Genomic DNA, 24,454 nt, shown 5'->3' with positions numbered 1-24,454 from the left:
TCCCCTCCTTCCTGTCTTCCCCTCCTCTTTCTTTTTCTCTTCTTCCTCCTCTTCTCCTCCTCCGTCTTCTTCCTCTACCTGTCCTCTCTCCTCCTCCTCATTGTTCTTTTGTTCTTCTCCCTCTCCCTCTCCCTTTCCCTCTCCCTTCCTCCGTCTCTGTCTCTGCCTCTCTCTCCCTGTAGGTTTTCAAATTCAGCTACAACAAACTGCGCGTGATCACCAGACAGACCTTCCAGGGCCTCTCCAACCTCATGCGGCTGCACGTGGACCACAACAAGATCGAGTTCATCCATCCGCAAGCTTTCCACGGCTTGCTGTCGCTGCGGCTCCTCCACCTGGAAGGAAACCTGCTCCACCAGCTGCACCCGGGGACTTTCTCCACCTTCACCTTCCTGGACTACTTCCGGCTGTCCACCATCCGTCACCTATACCTGGCGGAGAATGCCATGCAGAGGCTGCCCGACGGCGTCCTGCAGACCATGCCTGTCTTGGAGAACCTGTACCTTCACGGGAACCCCTGGTCCTGCGACTGCACCATGACGTGGTTTCTGGACTGGACCCTCAGATCCAAAGGTAAGGGCAGCAGCATTCAGCTGCAGGGACGCCCAGCTGCCACCACCTTCCTTTCCTGGGCATCAGCAAAACATCCATCCTCCAAGCTTTTCACGTCGCTTCCTTCCTTTGGCACTGGCTGACACCAGCCCTGGATTGGCAAGGTGGGAAACACACCTGCTAATGTCGCCACTTGGAAGGGAAGACCTTGCGCTGCAATCTGCAAGTGCAATCAGTGAGATGTTGTGCAGAGGGCTGATCACAGAGCGCGCATTTTGGGGGAGGATCTGCAGGCTCAGAGGCTGCGTGAGGGAGCCAGGGTGGGAAGGGGTGTGCACGGATGTGTCTGTGTGCACACGCGTGTACTGTAGTGCATGCGTGTGTGCCTGAGCCCAAGCCGTCAGCCCTCGGTGTCCATCAGGAATTCGCTTCCACCTTCTAGATGCATTTCCTTCTTTTTTAGTTTTGGGGCCCGCCTGTGCAGTGCGGAAGGACCATGCCCCTTGTGTGGGGTGGGCGCGCACATGCACAGAAGGCAGCTCCAGTCCTTTCTGATCCCCCTTCCTCCCATGCACCCCTGAGTTCCGCTCTCGTCCCCTTCTTATTTGCAAAGGGTCTTCCACTCCTGCATTCTTTCCTCGATTATTTCTCCCATGCTCTTCCCTTCTTTCTCGCCCAATCTCTTTTTCTCTTTTCCGTTTCACAAAGCTCTATCTCCTTGCTTGCCGTTACCCCCCTTTTGTTCTGCTCTTTATATTTTGGGGGGCTTCCCCTCTCAAGTCCCTTGTATAACACCACTGTGCTCCTTCACCAGTGTGGCTCACTTAGCCCCCTCCCCCGGGGACGGAATGGGAGAGGCCAGGCCACCAACCTACATTGCGTCTGCTTCTTCCGGTTGTCTTCACATACCCACAGAGGACCTTAGAATATCCCGTGTAATCTAAATGCCGTGGAAACTGTTCTCAGACTGGATTGTTTGGGGAATGCTCATAAGCCAAAAAAAAAAAAAAAAAAAACAAAAACAAAAAAAAGTGTTATAGGGCTGTAGATGTTTGGTTCTAGTTCCGATGCAGTTGATTTCCGACTCACGTTCCATCCTGGGTTGGCTGGATCTGGGACGGCAGGACTGACAGACAAGGAGGACTGGCTGAGTGTGAGGGACAGGTTTGGGAAGCGATCCTCACCGCACTTCCAGCTGATTTCCCTCAGGGCCACGTGGGAAACCCTGTTGCTGGAAGCAAAACACCACACAGCGAAGTCCTCCGGGAAGGGCTGTGAGCCTCCTGGTTGCATAAAGTATGGTTTGACTGGTGCATTCTTGCAGGGGATGCAGAGAAGGTGCATTCCAAGGAGTCTGCCCACAGCTCTCCCGTTCCCTGTCCTTTCCCCACACGGGAAGATGGCGGCCCCTATGGCTGCTGACACAAGGCGAGACCAGGCTGGGCTTGGAACTGGGTTTCTTCTGTAGATGACCTGGGAGGAGGCATCGTGAGGTCTAAAAATCACAAGTCCAGCAGACGGGGAGTGAGGATACAGAAAGTGTTTAGAACAGCAGGAGAGACATGGGGGTCCTCACCGTGCAGATTGGTGGATGGCCCTGCATACCTGTCACCCCAGCACTCTGGGAGGCTGAGGCAGGAGGACAGCAGGTTCAAGCCCAGCATGGGCAACTTGGTAAGACAATATCTCAAAATTTTAAAAAAATTTGAAAAGGCGCTGAAGATGTAGCTCAGCCCAAAGGTACTTAGTTCAGTTCTCAGTAGTATAAGAAAAACAAAAAAATAACTGGTATATGATTCATGCCAAAGATCAGTCCTTCACCTGGAAATATTTTCCTGGGTTCCAGTTATTTAAATTATTCTGGGGCTTTTGCAGGAGGTAAACTGCACCATGTATAGGAATGGCTGCTTTTAAGTTAAGAATACTGGGAAAAGTTGGTGCATATCATTCCCTAAGTGTGGGCACGTGCTGATTAGCTAATGGGATCCTTTCTGAGAACTACATCATTAAGAGATGATTTATGTCATAATGGGAACAAGCTACAATGTGCTCACATAAACATGGGTGGTTGTCTCTGTCATTGCATGTGGATTCTTAATGTGATCAAGAGACATGGTAAGCTGGGCATAATGTCATATGCCTGCAATATCGATGTTCTGGGAGGCTGAGGCAGGAGGATGGCAAGTTGAAGGCTAGCTTGGACAAGTTAGTGACTTAGTGAGGCCCTGTCTCAAACAAAAAAGGGTTTGAGAAGGCACTCAGTGGGAAGGTTCTGGGTTCAATCTCCAGTGACACCAAAAGAGAGAGGGAGAGAGGGAGACACAGACAGACAGACAGACAGACAGACAGACAGAGAAACAGAGACAGACACAGAGAGACAGACAGAGAGAATGCAAGATGTATGAGGTTGCTACAGGTATAACCCAGCATGCTGTTATATTTGACGTTTTTAATAAGAGAAAGGTGTACACTCTTGTGCAAGCCTGTAATCCCAGCACTCTGGGAGGCTGAGGCAGGAGGATCACAAGATCAAGCCCAACCTGGGCAACTCAGCAACTGACTGAGACCCTGTCTTGAAATGAAAAACACTTTTTTAAAAAAGGGGGCTGGGGATGTAGCTCAGTGTGAAGGTCCTGGATTCAATGCCAAACTCTGCAGAAACCAAACAAAGTGTAATTTGGAGTCTTAAATGAAGCCATGGAAGGTGACTCAGCTGTGTCCTTCTCTCCGTTGGGATAAGCCAGGGGTGCCGGCTAGAGGTGCAATCAAAGACTCACTTAGTCCTGTGGCCGGAGCCCGTGCCCTCAGGTCAGCCGACTTACTGGTGTCTGTCTGCCCCTGTGTTCCAGGAATCCTGAAGTGTAAGAAAGACAAAGCCTACGAGGGTGGCCAGTGGTGCGCCGCATGCTCCAGCCCCAGGGAGTTCCAGAAGTGGGAAATCCTCAAGCTGGTTGACGTCCCTTGTGTGAAACCCTCCATCGAGTCCTCTCTGAGACAGAACCGAAGCTCCGGGGTCGAGGAGGAGGAGGAGGAGGAGGAGGAAGAGGAGCCCAGGGACAGCGGACTGGCCCTGCAGGATGTGTCCGCTTTGTCCCGGTGGAACATCTCCTTCAACATGACGGATGAACACGGCAACACGGTGCTCTTGCTGTGCGACATCAGGAAGCCGAGGGGCATCCACAGCATCCACTTAAACCAGACAGATCCCCCGGAGATCGATATCAATGCCACCATCACACTGGACTTCGACTGTCCCATGACTCGCGACAACTACGAGAAGCTCTGGAAGCTCATCGCGTACTACAGTGAGGTCCCCGTGAAGCTGACCCGCGAAGTCCTGCTCCGCAAGGGTCCCGGCGTGAGCTATCAGTACCGTCAGGTTGACGATGAGGACGCCCTCTATTACACAGGTGTCCGGGCCCAGATCACGGCCCAGCCCGAGTGGGTCTTGCAGCAGTCCATCGACATCCAGCTAAATCGGCGCCACAGCACCGCCAAGAAGGTCCTGCTGTCTTATTCTGCCCAGTATTCACAAACCATATCAGCCAAAGACATTGTGCAAGCTCAGAGTAGAAGCTGGGTCATGATCGAGCCCAGTGGTGAGGCACACAGAGCTCAGACCGTCCTGGAAGGGGTGCCTGCCCAGCTCAGCTGCCAGGTGAGGGCCTCCGAAAGCCCGTCCATCTCCTGGGTGCTTCCCAGCGGTTCCATCCTCAAGGCTCCCTTGCAAGATCCGGATGGCAAATTCTCCGTCCTCAGCAGCGGATGGCTGAAGATCAAGAGCATGGAGCCCTCGGACTCGGGTTTGTACAAATGCATCGCTGAGGTGCGGGATGAGGTAGACCAGATGGTGTATAGGGTGCTGGTGCAGGCACCCACCGTTCGGCCCCCCGAAGGATCTGTGGTGACCATCGAGAAAGACCCAGGGGAGCCCGTCATGCTTCCCTGTAGCGCATCTGCCATCCCAGAAGCCCACCTCAGCTGGATTCTGCCCAGTAAGAGGATAATTGATGGCTTGGCCAATGCATCGCACACGTACATGTTGGCAGATGGAACTCTTTCCATTGCGAGTGTGCAAGCCAGCCACAGTGGCTACTACAGATGTGTGGCCGTCAACCTGCACGGGGCTGACCATCTCACCGTGGGGATCACCGTGAAGAGGAAAGGCGCTAGGCGCCCAGGGAAAAGAGGCAGACGCCCAGGTGCCCAAGCGCACTCTAGAACCCGGGGAGACATCGCGGAGGATGAAGGAGGATCCGGGATAGGAGATGAGGAGAAGCCATCCAGGAAAAGCCTACATCCGAAGGATCAAGAGGTCTTCATTAAGGCAGAGGTCGAGGGCACCCTGGGGGGTAGGACGCCCAAGAAGGCGAGGAGGAAACTAAAAATCTGGAAGCCCTCGGAGAAACACCAAGAGAGCAACATCGCAGAAGGCCGGAGGGTGTTCGAATCCCGGCGCAGGGTCAATGTAGCCAACAAGCAGATCAACCCAGAACGCTGGGCAGACATCCTGGCCAGAGTGCGTGGTGGTAAAACTCTCCCCAAGGCCACTGAAGTGCCCCAGGAAACTGTCACCACCATGCTTCCACCTGGGAGTCCAGAAGTGATGTCCCTGTCCCCTGTCATTTCTCCCCCATCTGTGTCTCCCGTGCAGGAAGCACCAGATCCAGATCTGGAGGAATCTTCAGCACAGGCACCAATCTTTGGTGAGGAAGAGCAGGGTTCCAGTACCATCTCCTCCCCAGGGATGGGGCAAGAACACAGCCATGGAGGAGTTATTTTCTCTGAGCCCCACGTTCCAGGCCTCCGTCTGGATGAGAAAGACCTTGATGATAATTTTCTGGCGAAGACTGAGGCTCTCTCTCCAACTGAAGTTGACCTCCCATGGGAGCTGGCCACCACCCTGGTATCTGATGTTCATGAGCCAGCTTCTGTGAAGACCACGGAGGAGCCCACCGATGACCAGATAACCACAGACACTTGGTCTACACCGGTAAACATTGAACCCTTGCCACAACCCAGGAGGCAGGAGGAAGAGCCTCCACTGGATAAGATCTCCTCAGCTGAGACCCAGATAGTCAAATATTTTTACACAGGTGGGGAGACTCATCCACAACTAGACATGAAGTCTTCCGAAGACCTCCCTCCCACCATGAGGGCAGAGGTCTCAAGTGTGCCTGAATCATTTGAAAATTACTCTTTAGGGACACAAGATGTCCCACCCCAGTCACATCGACAAGAAAAACCAGACAGTGTCCTGCTGGTGGAAAATAGTCCAAGCACTCCATGGGTTCCAGCTAGAAAGAAAGGCACGGAGTCTTTTGGGGGAGAGTCCTCCACATCCAGACATTCTGAGAGAGAAGGGCAAGGCATGGGAGACACCACTCTGGAAACCATAAGCACGACTTTTCCGTCTATGCAGCCCAGGGAAGTGACACACGGAACACTGCTGCACAGAGGAATCACCGCAGGAGCAAAGGAGAAGCCAAGCCAAACGGCCAGTGCACTGCCAGCGCTGCCCGCTCAGCCCTCCCGAAGGAGACCCAGCGGGAGGAGGAGACTGCGCCCCAACAAATCTCGCCAACGCCAGAAACAAAGCCCAATGACAATCTCTGCCCCCACAGGGACCTCTCCCACCCCACCTTCTCCACTGTCTGAAACAAGGATTCCAGAGCCAGCACAGAGTTCTGCGATCCCCACCTCTTGGGTGGACACCACCGTTCATGTGCCCAAGGTGTGGGATGTGGAGAAGCCTGCAGAGTCTGGATCCAGGGGGACCTCTCGGAAAAGAAAAGGGAAGAGGCCCAATAAACACCGACCAGGCAAGGCTGCAATGACCCCAAAGATGTCTGTGTCCACGCCCAGCTCTTCACCGGAAGCTGAACGTGAGCCAGCCATCACTTCTGGTTCAGAAACTCTGCTTTCACCTCCAGAAACTGGAGACCCAGACGTGGTGATCAGACTAGAAGATTATATGACAACTGCCCCCCAATCACCTACACCTTACCGTACAGCCCATGGGACAGTTCCGGTCACATACCAACCTGTAGCAGATACAGAAGAAATGACCTCTAGTGGTGTCACCCATGTTAATAGTCATGGAAGTGACAGCTGGCTCTCGTCCAGTGAGCCTGATGATGAGGGATTCTCAGTGCCTCACCCCTCGGTGTCCACAGTGGGAGAATCTGAGGCTGAGACTCTGTCTACGGGTGTCCCTGGAATCCCAACCTGGTATCTTTACAGGACAGCCAAGCCTGGGACATCGACCACAGACACTCCTGGAACTGGACTAGAGGAAGGCTTTACAGACCCTTCTTTTTTTAAAGAGCTGGAGGGTGTGGATGCCACTTCTCAAGTGGCACCAGCTGTGACCATCTCCATGTCAGCCCCACCAGTTGAAATCAAGTCTCCCACCACCTTCCCAAGCATGACGATAGAGCTGTCTTCACGTCTGGCAGAAAGCACCCCTGGAGAAAGCACGGTGGTCCACATTCCTGCTGAAACGACACCACAGAGTCCCCTCCCCACTCTTGCCTGGGTGGAGGAAGCAGCTATCTCATCCTTACCCATGGCTGCTCCATCTTTAGTGGCAACCACCGTGAAGCCGGTACCTGTTACCTCAGGAGCACCTCCTACACAGACCGATTCCAACGAAAACATCTCCTTGAATTTGGTGGGAAATCTTGAAACCAAGTCACCTGTAGAGAACAGACCGGGAGTCCTGCATCAGTGGAGACCCAAACAATTGTCTACCCCGTCTCCCAACTGGGACAGATTTCATGAATCTGCAAAGCAAGAGCTGGCAGAGGGACAGCTTGATGGCAGGACCACAAACAGCTTCCTGCAGGGTCCAGAGGGTCACCTCCAGCATGCAGAAGGCCACACAGCATGCCCACCAGCCAGAGACCCTGCAAAACCCACCCTACCAAGGGAAACAGGGACGCCACCACCCAAGGCCACCCAAAGCCCGTTTAGATATGTCACAACATTCCCACCACCTCGTCACTTCACCAACAAACCAGAGATAACTTCGTACCCCTCCAGGCTTTGGCCAGAGAACAAACCGTTCACAACTCCAAAGTTACTCAGCACGACACCTCCTGTTCCATTACACCCGTCCAAACCTAGTGTCTCTGGTAGGCTGACCGACCAAAGAACAAACCAGTTCAATGGATATTCCAAAGCATTTGGAAATAATAACATCCCCGAGCCGAGAACCCCCATCCAGGAGCTTCCAAAGCCAAGACCGCCCTACTATTCCAGTGGAAGATTCCCTTTCTTTGCCAACAGGACCTTCACTTTCCCCCAGCTGAGAGTCACCCTTAAGCCCCAGACACCCACCACTCCAGCACCAGTAACAGGGGAAAGAAAACCCACCCCTGGCCCCTATAGCAGGTTTCCTTCTCAGGGCTTTCTTCATGTGGATTTGGGGCCCCCAGCACCCCCGGTACTGCACCTGTCCCGGACCACCACGCCACCTCCAACTCACTTCCAGAACAGCCCCCTGGTCTACACTACCCGGAGCTCCGGTCCCGCCCTGACATCTCCCGGCCAGTCGCCTGGGAGTTCCCATGACAACAGCATACAGATCTTTGCTAGAGGACCTCCTGCTTCCAAATTCTGGACGCTGGGAGAAAAGCCCCAAATTATCACCAAGTCCCCACAGACACTCTCTGTCACTGCAGAGTCAGATGCGGCTTTGCCCTGTGAGGCGACGGGGAAACCCAAGCCCTTCATCACCTGGACAAAGGTTTCCACAGGTAAGACACAGAAGCATCTGCCTTGTAACCATGGTTACAGGGGGCAGGGCCTGAAGGCTGGGTGGGTTGGATAGACGACCGAGAACGGAGATCCATGTACAGTCCTTTCTGGGGCTGGAATGGGTGTGAGATTTTCCTCCTATTCTTTTTGTAGATAGAACACTTAAAATCTATTCTCTTAACAATTTTCACACATAAACTACGTTGTTATTAGCTATCGTTATCATGAGTAGAATCGATCTCTGACATTTTATTACTCCCACGTCCAAAAATTTGCAGCTGTGGACCAACATCTTCCTAATCAACCTGTCATCCCGGTAAACACCATTCTGCTTGTCTTTTTGTATGAGTTCACCTTTTTTTTTTTTAAGTTTCCCTCACTAAGTGAGGTCATGCTGTATCTGTCTTCCTACTCCCGGATCATTTCACCTAACATGATATTCTCCAGGTTTCCCCATGTTCTTACAAATGACAGAATTCCCTTCCTATTCATGGCCTAATAATATTCTACCATGGACATGTACCACATTGTCTTTACCCATTCATCTATTCAAGGGAACTGGGTTGATTCTATGCCATGGCCACTGTGAACATGACTGTGATACATATGAAAGCAAAATCATTTGTTCAACCTACTGACCTCAAGTCCCATGGCTCTACAGGCAGAAACGGGATGGCTGCATTGTACGGTACCCCTGTGTTTAATTTTTCAAGGATGTTCAATACTGTGTTCCCTAGTGGCACCACCACCTGCATTCCCTCCAGCAAAATGTGCGAGAGAGCTCCCCTCTCCCCACAGTCTCAGGTTATCGATCAGTTTTCTGTTTCTGAACCTTGCATCTCACGCCCACAGCTTGCAGGAGAAGTTAATTTTGGCTCACCGCTGCAGAGGGTGCAGTCCATGGTTGGTTGCTCCAACGTCACGGCAGGTGGGCATGGGGGAGGAAAACTGCTCACATCACGGTGGTCGGGGCCAGAGAGGATGTTGCCAAGGACCAGATATAGTCCCTAAGGTCACGCCTTGATGGCCCACCCAGAGCCATGCTTTAGTACTTTTCTTAGGTGTCTCTCAAAACAAACCAGACGAACCAGCACAAGTCCAGCAGCACCCATTCACCAATACTGCCTGTGGTTCATCTCTTTAACACAGCTGCTCTGAGCAGAGTGACATGTTCTCTCTCCCTGAGGTTTTAATGAACATCTCCCTGATGGTTTGGCCATCAAAGCTGCTCTCTTTCCTGTTTGCTTTTGCAATTTTGAGCATCGCTAGGAGGATATGGTGATCCCAGCATAGTGGCATGTATGGATGATCCTCCCTGTCTGGGAGGCTGAGGAAGGAGGGTTGAGACTTTGAGTTCAGGCTGGCCACGCCTTTCTCAAAATATTCTGTAGAAAAGGGGCTGGGAATGCAATTGAATGTGAAGGTCCTGGGTTCAAGTTCCCTGTATTGCAAAAAAAGAAAATAATAGCAGTACATGACATCCACATTCTTTGTATGGAGTTGGCACATGTTCATATCACATGCTAATTCCTTTTTCATTCCTTTTCTTTCCCTAGCCTCCCCCTCCCTCCTTCTGCTTTGAGAAAGATATGTCTCCCTACTTCCTATTATCCATCTTTCATTTTGTTCTTTATTTACACTTTGGGTTTCTCCTGTAAGAGAAACCATGCGATAGTGAAGGTTACGTGTCTGATTTATTTCACCTAATGTTATGGTCTCTGGGTGCATTCATTTTCCTACACGTGACTCAAGTTTAATCTTGTTCCTGGCAGAGTAGTACTCCACTGTGTGCAAACACATTTCCTTTATCCATTCATCTGCTGATGCTCATAGGGGACCGTCCAGGAGGCAGCTATTCTGAGGTGTGCTGCTATACACAAAGGTGCATTTACAGCAGCAATGTCCTCGGAGGACTTTAACTCTTTCTGGAAGATACCCAAATGGAATAGCTGGATGGAACAGAATTTCTACTTTTTCTTGTTTTAGGAATCTCCATACAGATTTCCACAAACGCACACTAATAAAAGTAATAATTAGAAGTCACATGCTTTGAGGCCTCACGTGGGGTCCTGCAGTTCCTGCCCCCCTTGACTGGTTTTGTCCTCCTCGTCCAGGTGCCCTGATGACGCCCAGCACGCGTGTCCAGCGCTTCGAGGTCCTCGCCAACGGGACCCTGCTCATCCGCAGGGTTCAGGTTCAGGACCGCGGCCAGTACCTGTGCACGGCCAGCAACGCCCACGGCGTGGACAAGAGGGGCGTCCTGCTCTCCGTCACCGTGCAGCAGCCGCGGATCTTGGCGGCCCCCTCCCAGGACGTCACGGTGCACCTGGGGGACACCATCTCCGTGGAGTGCCTGGCCAGAGGCACCCCGGCGCCCCAGATCTCCTGGATCTTCCCGGATGGGAGGGTGTGGCACACGGCGTCCACCGCAGAGGGCAGGGTCACCTTGCACGAGAACAGGACCCTGTCCATCCGGGACGCGTCCTTCGCGGACAGCGGCGTGTACAGGTGCGTGGCCAGCAACGCGGCCGGCACGGACAGCCTGGCCATCCGGCTGCAGGTGGCCGCGCTGCCCCCGCGCATCCGCCAGGAGAAGGCGGAGAACATCTCGCTGCGCCCGGGCCTCAGCGTCCACATCCACTGCTCGGCCGAGGCGGCTCCTGCGCCCGCCCTGCGCTGGGTGCTCCCGCAGGGCGCCCACATCCGCCCCTCGCAGTTCCTGCACGGCCGCCTCTTCGTCTTCCCCAACGGGACGTTGTTCATCCGCAACCTGGCGCCGCGGGACAGCGGGCGCTACGAGTGCGTGGTGAGCAACGCGCTGGGCTCGGCGCGCAGGGCAGTGCAGCTCACCGTGCAGCGCACCGCGGCCCACGCGCGCATCGCCAGCGCCTCGCCCCGCAGGACCGACGTCAGCTATGGGGGGACCCTGCGGCTGCACTGCAGCGCCTCAGGGGACCCCTGGCCGCGCATCCTCTGGCGCCTGCCGTCCAAGCGCATGATCGACGCGCTCTTCAGGTAGGAGGGGACCCCTGCCCCTGGCCCCTGGGCTTCTGCAATGTGGGGTTCAGAGCAAGAGTCCTCGTCTTGCAGGAGAAAGACACAAGCAAGGAAAGGTTGCATTTACTGGCCCAGCGTGGTGGCACACGCTTGTCATCCCAGCGTGCTGGGAGGCTGAGGCAGGAGGATCAAACGTGCCATCCAGCCAAACCTGGGCAACAAAGCCAGACGCGGTCTCACGTTTTGAAATAATCAATCAATCAAGTTATATGCATAAATGAAGATTCTTTTTTCTTTGGTCTCTTTGAGACAGGGTCTCACTATGCAGTTCAGGCTGGCCTTGAGCTCACTTTGTAGCCCAGCCTGGCCTCCAATTTACAACAATCCTCCTGCTTCAGCCTCCCTAGTGCCGGGATGACAGGCATGCGCCACCATGCCCCAGCTTCTATAAATGAAGATTTGTACAAGGGCTGGGGTTGTAGCTCTTTGGGAAAGTTCTGGGTTTGGGCTCCATGAACGCTAAACACAAAAACAAAAACAAATACACAAAAATCTCAGAGATCTAGAACATAAAATTGACCTTTTTCCTTCACTAGCCTGCTACACACAGAGAGAACTAAGAAATGTATTTAAATGGTTGTGTTTGGGGCTAGAGAATAGTTTAGCATGGCCACTGGCGCTTAATGATCCCCAGTCCAAACCCACAAAAAGAGAAAGGATGAAGAAAGGACAGAAAGAAAGAAAGAAAGAAAGAAAGAAAGAAAGAAAGAAAGAAAGAAAGAAAGAAAGAAAGAAAAAAGAAAGAAAGAGAGAGAGAGAAGAAAAGAAAGAAAGAGAGAAACAGACAAAGAAACAAAAACAAAGGAAAATAGACAATGGTTATATTTAATTTCAGCTAATATCTGAGGAAATGATAAAACAATGTCATTTACCTTCTTGTTCTGTTACCAACAAAATAGGTCCAAGTTTCAGGCCTTATTGTGAAATGCCTTAGCAACCAAATGGAATTATGGGGAAAAAAAGACCATCTAAAGTTTTCTCAGGGAAAAGTGCACTGGAAAATGCACACGCATTTCAACTGTGAAGGAAACCACTTCCTGATCGAGTAAGCCCAGATTCCAGCATAGAGGTTTGGGGTGGTGTTTATCACCAGGGTGATTTTTTGCCCTTAGGTGACATTTGGCAATGCCTGGGGACATTTCGTGTTTTCACTCTGGGCTGCCCTGCTCCTGGCCCTGGAGGTGGAGCCCAGAGACTCCGCTCAGCATCCTGCGGTGCCTACCACAGCTCACGGAGAACCACAGGCCCCAGATGCCCACGGGGCTGAGGCTGAGAGTCTGTACGAGAAATCCTTTCCTTCCTTCCTTCCTTCCCCCCTTCCTTCCTTCCTTCCTTCCTTCCTTCCTCCCTTCCTTCCTTCCTTCCTTCCTTCCTTTTGCCATGTACCATTTACCATCTATCCATCTATTATTCATTCTATCAATCTCCCATCCACTATCTATCATTTATCTGTCATCATCATATCATCACCTATCTGTATATCCATTTCTGGCTGCCACCTATATACACCTATCTACAAACCCATCTACATCTATCTCAAAATTAGTATCTCTCTCCCCATCATTTTCTCTGTCATCCACCCACTTATATATTCATCCATTCTTCATATCTGTGTGTCTGCATTTATCATCTAGTATTCATGTATCTATTTCTATCTGACATTCATTTACCTCTATCTGTGCATTTATACATCTATATCTATATCTATCTGTGTATCCCTTCCCCAACTGCAACCCATCCATCCACATATCTGTCCATCCATCCATCCACCCATCCATCCACCCATCCATCCATACATCCACCCATCCACCCACCCATTCACCCACCAATCCACCCATCCACCCATCCATTGACCCACCCATCAGTCCACCCATTCATCCACCCATCCATCCACCCATCCATCCACCCACCCAGCCACCAACCCATCCACCCATCCATCGACCCATCCACCCACCCATCCATCCATCCACCCATCCACCCATCCATCCATCCACCCATCCATCTATCCACCCACCCATCCATCCATCCACCCATTCACCTATCCATCCATCCATCCATCCATCCACCCATCCACCCACCCATCCACCTATCCACTTACCCATCCACCCACTCATCCACCCATCCCTCTATCCACCCATCCATCCATCCATCCATCCATCCATCCATCCATTCATCCATCTACCCATCCATCTATCCACCCAAGGACTCATCCCATCCATCCATGCATGGATCCATCCACCCACAAATCCATCCATCCACCCATCCATCTGTCCACCCACCCATCCACCCACCCACCCATCCATCCATTCAACCATCCATCCATCCACCTATCCACCCATCCATCCATTCACCCACCCATCCATCCACTGATCCATCCACCCATCCATTCATCCATTCATCCATCCACCCATCCACCCACCCATTCACCCATCAATCCACCCATCCACCCATCCATTGACTCATCCATCATTCCACCCATTCATCCACCCATCCATCGATCCACTCACCCATCCATCCACCCACCCAACCATCCACCCATCCATCCACCCATCCACCCCATCCATCCATCCACCCATCCATCCATCCACCCATCCATCTATCCACCCACCCATCCATCCATCCACCCATTCACCTATCCATCCATCCATCCACCCATCCACCCACCCACGCATCCATCCATGCACCCAACCATCCATCCACCCATCCACCCACCCACGCATCCATCCATCTACCCATCCATCCATCCACCCAATGATTCATCCCATCCATCCATGCGTGGATCCATACATCCATGCATCCATCCAGTTTTTATAGGTCTTTACCCATTCTATGGTGATGATTCTCAACTGGAGATGATGGTGTCACTTAAGACACATCTGTCCATATCAGGAGAGATTTTTCCTTACAATAGGTGGAGGTTAGCCATGACTCCTGGAGGTGGAGCCGAGAAATACTGCTGCACATCCCATAGTGCACAGTACAGCTCTAAGGAGAACACCAAGCCCCAGATGCCCGTGGTTTTGAGAACCCTCCAGGAGAGACCATGTATCCATCTGTGTGTCTATCTATCTATCTGTCTATCTATCTATCTATCTATCTATCATCCATCATCTATCTATCATCCATCTATCTTCATCTGTCATCCATGCATCTATCATCTGTCTATCCACCTATCATCTGCCTATCATCTATCTATCCTCATCTATCTATCATCCATCTATCTTCATCTATCATCCATGCATCTATCATCTGTCTATCATCTATCCTCATCTATCTACCATCTATGTGTCCTCTATGTCTGTCTGAGCAAGTGTGCCTGTGCTTCCCTTCTGTGTTCCTACCATCAACCAGTTTGACGTCTGTCTATTACTCCATATGTTCCTGGGTGTGGTTCTCCATTCCTGGATGACGCCCCTGTAGGGCCCCCTGGCACTGCCTCGAGCTGCATCCAATTTCACGGGGGGGGCAGCTTGCTCCTCGATTCTCCTGGGTGGAGACCAGGGCTTCTCCTCTCTCCTCCGCCAGCTGAGAATGCGGAAACCGTTCACAGGTGCAGCACCTTGCAGCGCCTTCAGACAGGGGCGGGGCCAAGGTGGAGAAGGCTTGGTTACCTCTGAAACCCCCAAGACCAGTGCCCCTGTACAAAGAGCTGCAAGAACTAAGGGAGGCAGCGAAGGTACACACCAAAGGCGCTGCAGACGCGAAAAGCTAGCTAGCATACGGGGATTTCATATCTGTAGCAGTCCAGGCGATAGGCAGTCTTGGGGTGAGTCCCAAGTCCGTGATCAAGGACCCTTTCGGCATCTCGGTCTCATCTTTCCTGAGCCTTTCTGTGCAGGGCAGTGCTGAGCTCTAAATCTGTAGCTGGCTTCCCCTGGAATCTCCACAGCCAAACCACATGCTGGCTGCCTCCGGGCTGACTTTTCCCGCAGAGTTCACGTGCTAGAAGTGACTCCCTGCGGACCCCGGATACGTCACCACCCATTGTTCCTATGGCTCTGCTTTTACTAAACCCTAACTCAATATATTCAGAGAGAAATGCGGTGAAACAACCACTGTGAGTTCTCTGTGTGTCAGCATTGTGGAACTTCCCTTCTGCCAGCCAAATCCGTCTCACTGTGCACAAAGAATGTGTGTGTGTGTTTCAGATTTGCTGCCTTGACTCTGAACTAGCAGGGGCTAAGGATCATCACCCCAGCAGCTTCAGAGTGCATGGAGGTGCAGGCTACTGGGCAGACTTTTGAAGTCCAGTTACAAGCCCATTAAAATATCTTTGCATGCTCCAAACCTATTCAGTGCTTACCAAGGTTTGCGCATGACTCTCGGTTACAAGTATGATACAGCTGGTCTGGGCTGTGTCGGTAGTTGCTGTCATTAGAAATGACCAGGTTGAGTTTTACCATGGGCAGCTTTTACACAGCTATATAGTTATATAGGTATGCAGGTATAATACCTATGATGTAGAACACAGTTCAGGCCATATGCCATGAAAATAATGCTGGCTCAGCCAGGGGCAATGGTGTAACTCTCTAGCCCTAGCACTCTGGGAGGCTGAGGCAGGTGGGTCGTAAGATCCAGCCCAGCCTGAGCAACTAAGTGAGATAATAAGACTTTGTCTCAAAATTTTTTAAAAAAATTAGAAAAGTATGATAATGTAATACAATCCCCAGTTTTATCCTAAATATTACTATACTTAGGAACTACTAAATGATTAAAATTCAAACCCCACTTCTGCCATCCCACAGTGAGAAAATACATATGACTGAGATTCCCATATGGAAAATTCTAGAGTTGGGGGCTTCCAGCTCTTGCCCCTGGGTTATTTAAAATATCAGCTCTGAAAGGCTCTGGGACACCCCAGAATTTAGTAAAAAACAGAAAAAAAATCACACACACAAGGAAGGTCTTGAAATCCTTCCTCCCACACACCTCTGTCTTTAAAAGGGAAAAACAAAATTCCTCAGTGGAGACCCAGACGTACTAGGTTTTCACATCTGATTTTGTCATTACAAAAGCTCTATGCTGTGATGGAAATACTTGAACACACTCAAGCATACACACACACACACACACACACACACACACACAGGAACTGAAATCATCAGTGCATTTCATTTCCCTGAAGCACTGGCCAGGCCAATCCACAGTATGTTATTTGCACATCTGTAAGTAATCCTCCTGCTCAAAATCCACTGTGCATTTTGTGGAAGCTGATTCCCCTTCTTCTAGGTTTCTGAAACTGTTGGTAAGGAGAATTCTTAGTCATAGTGCCTTCTGTATTTCTGTCTCTCTTTTTAAATTATATTTTTGATTACACGCAGAGCTACTGCCCGCTTTTATGGGGTACGGTGTAATAATTCAGCACATGAACACGGTGTTTGAAGGGTTCAATCCTAAATCCTTTCAGCTGGACTCAGATTCCTTTCCCGCTCTGCTTTTATGGCTGGGGGTTTTCTGTCTCTGTACCTTGCTTGGTCTCATGAAGAGCCTCATTCATTCTTTTGAAAAACCAACTCTTCCATTTGTTGATCTTTGGGATTGTTTCACGAGAAACTGGGAAGAACAAGGCCAAGGGAAGAATGGAGAGGAAATGGGAAATGCGTAGGAACTTATAGGTAGGAGAAAAATATTTGTGGGTGCTATTGCACGGGAGGGTGACTGCAGGTAGTGATGATACCCTGCACATTTCCAAAAAGTAGGACAGACAGGTCATAGTGGTGCATGTCTGTCACCCCAGCACTTTGGAGGCTGAGGCAGTAGGATCAGCATGAGTTCAAAGCCAGCTTGGGCTACATAGTGCATTCAATACAAGCCTGGACAACAAAGTAAAACCCTGTCTCTAAAATTACACACACACACACACACACACACACGCACACACACACACACACACTTGCAAAGCAAAACAAAACAAAACAATCAAGCTAGACAAAGGAATTTTGAGTATTCTTATCACAAAAAAAAATCAATGATTATTGGAAAAGGAGGCAGGTACGTTTACCCGGATTTAATCATTAAACATTGTACCCTGCTCTGATCATGAAACACTGTGTATTGAAACAGCACCTCATAAATCCGTACAATTTTTATAGGTCCAATAAAAGTTTTAAAAGAACAGTCACACTGTTTACATTATATTTTTGATACACACAGAGCAACTGTCCACTTTTATAGGGTAGGGCATAATAATTCAGCACAGGAGCACACCATCCATGGAGCCAATCCTAGATCCTTTCACTGGAGCACAGATTTTACTTCCCATCTCTGATTGACACTGGGGGTGGCACAGAGATCTGGGACCAGAATGAAAATTAAGTGCTGGGGCTCAGTTGCATCCGATCAACTCAGGGAAGTTGGTCTTGCAAGCGCCTCCTCCTCAGCCACTGCATCTCTATGCTAGAAACACACAACAGCTCCTACTGCAGGGATTTTTGCAACGCTGCAAGTTGTTCTAAAGTTTGCTGTCCCAGCAGAGAGCACCATTTTATTCCCCAATCCCCATGACCCCGAGTCAGGAGACCTGATCGCTTCTCTCCCTGTCTCCCCCAGCTTTGACACCAGGGTGAGGGCCTTCAGCAATGGGACCCTGGTGGTGAAATCCGTCACCGACAAAGACGCTGGCGACTACCTGTGCGTGGCGCGGAATCAGGTCGGGGACGACTACGTGGTCCTGGAGGTCAACGTGGTGATGAAACCCGCCAAGATCCAGTACAAGGAGGAGAAGGACCACAAGGTGGTGTACGGCGGCGACCTGAAAGTGGACTGTGTGGCCACGGGGCTGCCTAACCCCGAGATCTCCTGGGGCCTTCCCGACGGGAGCCTGGTCAACTCCCTCATGCAGTCGGACGACAGCGGGGGCCGCACCAAGCGCTACGTGCTGTTCAACAACGGGACCCTGTACTTCAACGAGGTGGGCATGCGGGAAGAAGGCGACTACACCTGCTTCGCGGAGAACCAGGTGGGCAAAGACGAGAAGCGGGTGCACGTCAAGGTGGTGGCCGAGCGCACGGCCCTCCGGAACAAGAGCTACTCCACGGCACACGTGTCCTACGGGGACATGGTCAGCCTGTCCTGCGAAGCCCAAGGTGAGCCCGTGGCCAAGGTGACCTGGCTCTCTCCGACCAACAGGGTGATCCCTCTGTCCTCTGAGAAATACCAGATTTACCCGGACGGCACTCTCGTCATCCAGAAAGCCCAGCGGTCGGACAGCGGCAACTACACCTGCACGGTCAGGAGCAGCGCGGGAGAAGACAGGAGCACCGTGTGGGTCCATGTCCACGTCGAGCCCCCCAAGATCAACGGGAACCCCGATGCCATCACCACCGTGCGCGAGATCGCAGCGGCCGGGAGCCGCAAGCTCATCGACTGCAAAGCCCAGGGAATCCCGCCTCCTCGGGTGCTCTGGGCCTTCCCAGAAGGCGTGGTTCTGCCCGCCCCCTACTACGGGAACCGGGTCACCGTGCACCACAATGGCTCCCTGGACATCAGAAGTCTCAGGAAGAGTGACTCCGTGCAGCTGGCATGCATCGCCCGCAGCGAGGGCGGAGAAGCCAGGATGATGGTACAGCTCACCGTCCTGGAGCCGGTGGAGAAGCCAGTCTTCCATGACCCGGTGAGTGAGAAGATCACAGCAACAGCGGGCCACACCATCAGCCTCAACTGCTCGGCCCGGGGGAGCCCACCGCCTACCCTGCTGTGGGTGCTGCCCAATGGCACGGAGCTGCGGAGCGGCCAGAGGCTGCACAGGTTCTACCACAAAGGTGACGGCATGATGCACATCACGGGGTTGTCCCCCGTGGACGCAGGCGCTTACCGCTGTGTGGCCCGCAACGCCGCCGGCCACACGGAGAGGCTGGTGTCCCTGAACGTGGGACTCAGGCCTGAGCCCAGCAACCAGTACCACAACCTGGTAAGCATCGTCAACGGCGAGAGCCTGAATCTGCACTGCGCCCTCCCTGGTGGCCCCTGGCGGGGCCGCTTCTCTTGGACGCTGCCCAATGGGATGGTGCTGGAGAGCCCCCAGGCGCTCGGGCGCTTCTCCGTCCTGGACAATGGCACCCTCACTGTGCGGGAGGCCTCAGTGTTCGACAGGGGAACCTACACGTGCAGGGTGCAGACGGAATACGGCTCCTCCGCGGTGACCATTCCCGTCATTGTCATTGCCTATCCTCCCCGTATCACCAGCCAGCCCATGCCCGTCATCTACACCAGGCCCGGGGGGACAGTAAAGATGAGCTGTGTGGCCATGGGGATCCCCAAAGCTGAGATATCATGGGAGCTGCCGGATAAGTCGCACCTGAAGGCGGGAGCACAGGCCCGTCTGTACGGAAACAGGTTCCTGCATCCGCAGGGCTCACTGACTATTCAGCAAGCCACGCCGAGGGACGCCGGCTTCTACAAGTGCACGGCCAAAAACATCCTGGGAACGGACTCCAAAACCACCTACGTCCACGTCTACTGAGACAGCTGTGCAGCAAGGTGGATCACAGGGTCCTCCTGTGGGAAGGGACCACAGTGTGCCATTTGGAAGGAAATCCAGGGCTCGGTTTGGAAGCCACAGGGATTCACAGCGCACATTAGCCCCTGCTGGGTTCCAAGCTGGGGTTTGCCTTGATTTAAGATCCCTGGATTTCAAGTTGAGGTCCACTTTGATTCGAGTTCCTTGGCTTTGGAGTTGAAGTTGATCTTAATTTGAGCTCCTTGGTTTTCAGGATGAGGTAGATCTTACCCTCAGCTCCTTGTGTGGGAAGTAGAGGTCAGTCCAAATGTAAACGCCTTTGGCTTCAAGTTAAAACCTTGAATTGGCCTCTTGTGTTGGAAGCTGAGCTTGACCTTGAGCTAGACTTCTTGGGCTTGAGTTTGAAATTAGCCTTGATTTAGGTGGCTTAGATTTCAGGATATGGTTGACCTTGACCTTGACATTCTTTGACTTTGAAACTGAGGTCAAACTTGACCTGAGGTCTTCAGATTTCACGTAGTCAACCTTGATCTAAGCTCTTGGGTTACAAGTTGAGGTCAACCTTGACCTAGCCTCCTTGGGTTAGATGTTGAGGTCAACCTTGACCTAGGTCCTTGGGTTAGAGGTTGAGGTCAACCTTGACCTACACTCCTTGGTCTTCAGGATAAGGCCAACCATGGCTTAAGCTCTTTGAGTTTGATGTTGAGGTTGGCCTTGACTCAGGTTGCTTGGATTCCAGGTTGAGGTCAACCTTGATCTAGACCTTTTGGGCCAGGATAGAGGTCGACCTTGGGTTTACAGATGAGATTGACTCTGACCTAGGCTCCTTGTGTGTGTTTTCCAAGTTGGGGTTAGCCTTGACCTTGGTTCGGTGACCCAGGAAGTTCTACAGACAGCAGGAAGGAGGACTCCTTGAGAACCTTCTTCTATGTTTACAGCATACCATGAACCCCCGCCTTTCCAGGGCACTTCCCTTGGCCTTTCCTGGGACACAGGATCCCAGGAAATTTTGCAATTGTGCAAACGTCACGTGCCTCTCTCCATGAGTATCTGTAGGATATTTCAGGAGCATTTTCTGAAAGCAAACTGCCTCAATGAGCAGTGCCTTGATACCCCATGGAAGACTCCTCAACTAGCTAACCCACCACAGCTTTCACATGATGGAACATTCTAGAACAACTCAGTTGCTGTTACGTTGTCCCTGGCCTCAAACCTGCAGTGTGTCCAATAAGGTCTTAAGACCATGGTGATCATTGTTTTTGTTTAAATCTCAGTTCCATGCTTTACAGCTACTGTTTTAGATGAAAGAACTCTTTCACCCTGAAAGTCACTTTTTGTATACTGTTATATATATAAATATATATATATATTTTTCCTTCTAATGAGATGATGAGACTAGAAAGGGAAATACTTTCTATCTCATTAAAAAATAATAAATTATTGGTCTTTACAAGACTTGGATACATGACAGCAGATATGAAAATCCAATTAGTGAAAAAATAAAAAATAAAAACCAAATTTCTCTCCAATCTCCTTCAAATGCAATAACCACTATTAGGTTCCTTCTCCCAGGCTGGGATGTTGAATATCCTTGTGTGTAAAATCAGTGTTGAAAGCTGTGGTCTATAGGGGGGACAGGAGGTGAGAGGAAAGGAAAACGTAAGTCATAAGCTCACACAACCAAATACAGAAGTTTCCAGAAAAGCCTGGAAACTTCTCTGTAGGACCAAAGCTCTCTGTGTGGTCCAAGCAATTTCCCTCCCCTCAGCTGTGGGCATTGTTCCATACTCATGCACAACGAGAGAGCTCTTATTTTCATGGCTGCTTTCCTGTATTTTGAAGGCCCACTCACTGTACATTTGGTAATAAAGTAATATTTTCCAAATCCCTGTGTGATATTTCTGATGGCTAAATTTCTAATGAATTTGGGGTATCAATAAGAGCAGCTGAAAACAAATTCCTTGTATTCCCTATATTTCACTTATTCTATTGCCTACACATTCTTAACAGGCAAGGAAACTGAGTCAAAATTTCAGTGGAGGGGCTCCAAGGAGGTCTTTGACAGGCAGGACAGCAAGGTCTGACCCTCTCCATTTGGACACAAATCAAATAATCAATGAGAATGGAAGGAAGTATTGCTGGAATTCCTTTGGGGATTTTTCCTTTCCTTTCCTTCTCTTTCTGTTTTGTAGGGGGCCAAAACACACACATCTGGGGGTACACATATGGGTAGAAGATTGATATGGTATGGGTAGATATACAGGGAGGTAACACAGATATATGACACAAAGCTGACTGTGAGATACACAGATGATTTATGATAGATAGGTGATAGATACAGACATGGCCATAGATAAATTGGAAATTGATAGATATATAGATGATATGGATAAACAGAACATGAAGAAGCATATAATATGGACAGATCATAGATGTATAGATGGCCTGTAGTTACCTAGGATAAATTATATCTGATAGGTGATTGATACATGCCTGATTATAGCTATATAACAGGTACATAAGTAGATAAACAATATACATAGGTAGAAGACTGATGCTCTATGGCTAGATATACAGATGGATCACATAAATACATAGATGACTATTTGATGCATAGATGATGTATGATAGATGCATGATTACAGATTCACAATTGAGAGATATACAGATGGAAGTTTGATAGGTACATGATAAGATTAGATACATGAAAACATATATCAGAGGTAATATAGGATGGGTGATAGATAAATACATAGACGATTACAGAAGGGTAGATAATTACACAAAGATGACAGGTGTAGATGATTAACAGATACAAATAGGTAATAGATACATAGATGGTTGATACACACAAATGCATGATCGCCTTGGTAGGTGACTTGTGCATAATGCATACAGATAGATACAGAAAAGACATAGATAGATAATAGAGAGATAGATAGATCGATAGATAGATAGATGATAGATAGATAGATAGATAGATAGATAGATAGATAGATAGATAGGTGGTAAAGTCTCTCATGCCAAGACACACATTCTCCATGATCCAGGGTTACTTTCCCACATGAGACAAAAAGCAACACGGTCCCCCAACATGATCACACGCTCATTGGGTGACAGCACAGCTACCTGGAAGAAAATGTGCTTGGTAAATACACACAACAAGGAACTGAATACAATTTTTGTGACTTGAATGCTGATCCCCAAATTTATATTTATGTTCTATCCCTCAAAAACTACAAATAGGGACTGATCTGGGGCCAGCGTCTCTGCAGGGAAAATTCATGGAGACTCTGGAGGTGAGACCCTCCTGTCTCAGTCTCTTGAATTCAACAGCAACATCCTCATGAGACACAAAAGAGAAGACACAGACACAGAAGGGAAGCCTTGTGAAGACAGAGACAGAGACTAGTGATGGGGCCACAGCCCAGGGCCGCCTGGAGCCTGGGGAGTAGGCAGAGGCAGGAGGGTATTCCCTGGAGCCTGTGGATGGAGCGCGGTCTGGGACACCTTGTTCTCAGTCTTTGGGGCTCTGGGACTGCACAGGGATGCATTTCTGTTTGAAGATAAGTCCTGTTTTGGGGTGGGCACAGCAGCGCTAGGAAACACTAATATATAACACTTTCAAAGGTGGACTGTCCCCATCACAGCTACTCAGTACTTTGTGGCATAGTTACAGCAAGAAGCACTTAAACCACCTTTTTCCCCCTCAAAAAACGGTGTTTGATCTGAATTGACCATCTATTGGAGTCACATATAGTTGCTCCCTTACTTATAAAGAATATACTAAAAGATCCCTGTCTCGGGGGCCAAGGCAGGAAGATTGCAAGTTTAAACCCAGCCTGGGCACATGAGCAACTTAGAGAGATCCTGTCTCAAAATCAAAATGCGCAAAGGTCTGAAGCTATAACTCAGGGTGAGCCTCTAGGTTCCACGTACAGTACTGTAAGAAAAACAGAGAGCTGGAGCTGTTTTCTTCCCTCCCCTGAAGGGCTGACTGCTCACATCTGCTCTTTGTGCTTGTAAATGTGTGTGCACAAGCAAAATTCTCAGCTAACACTTCTCACTCCCTGATGCCTCCCAGGCCCCTGCTGCAAAACAAAACCCTCTCCAGATCACCACCCTGGAGAGCAGGTCTGCCATAGAAAATGCTGCTCAAGAGGCAAGGGAGCTGGGTAGACTTAGGGCCTGGGAAAAAAAAATCCCCAGTCTGTTCAGTCTGTAACACACTGAACCCACAACGGATTTCCCACACCTTGGACATGCTAGACCAACAACGGATTTCCCACACCTTGGACATGCTAGACCAACAACGGATTTCCCACACCTTGGACATGCCAGACTCCAGCCTCCCAGGTGGGGAAATTCCAAAAGTGGGGGAAGGTGCACCACCTAGCAGTAGTCCCCTGTGGCCAACAAGAATTGATACCCCATGGTGAAAACCACAAAGGCAGGTGAGCCCTCCTGAGCGACTGTTGCTCAGACACCTCCCCAAATGGCTCTTTGGCCCTTGAACATTTTTACAGCACAGTGAGGGAGCAGCTCTTCTGGGTGTCACATTGTTATCACCTGCACTGATTGGCGAATCTTCATGCTACAGAATGTTCCTCTTTGCAGGCTTCTGGA

General features: G+C 50.4%; 1 protein-coding gene across 1 annotated transcript in view; it reads left to right on the top strand.

Annotated features, from left to right (window-relative positions):
• The window catches only part of Mxra5 (matrix-remodelling associated 5), a gene marked incomplete at its 5' end in the record, with an annotated part of 29,511 nt that extends 7,798 nt beyond the window's left edge, over positions 1 to 21,713 (top strand). Inside the window, 4 exon segments of the mRNA XM_005406527.2 lie at positions 183 to 573; positions 3,402 to 8,312; positions 10,428 to 11,328; positions 17,920 to 21,713. Coding sequence (XP_005406584.1) covers positions 183 to 573; positions 3,402 to 8,312; positions 10,428 to 11,328; positions 17,920 to 19,831 — 8,115 coding nt within the window. The 3' untranslated portion in view covers positions 19,832 to 21,713.
• Between the last annotated feature and the right edge of the window lie 2,741 nt (positions 21,714 to 24,454).

The sequence above is a fragment of the Chinchilla lanigera genome, unplaced genomic scaffold (assembly GCF_000276665.1).
Source record: "Chinchilla lanigera isolate Chin_1 unplaced genomic scaffold, ChiLan1.0 scaffold00098, whole genome shotgun sequence".
In the NCBI taxonomy this organism is placed as follows: Eukaryota; Metazoa; Chordata; class Mammalia; order Rodentia; family Chinchillidae; genus Chinchilla; species Chinchilla lanigera.
This window is presented reverse-complemented; position numbering and strand designations above follow the sequence as displayed.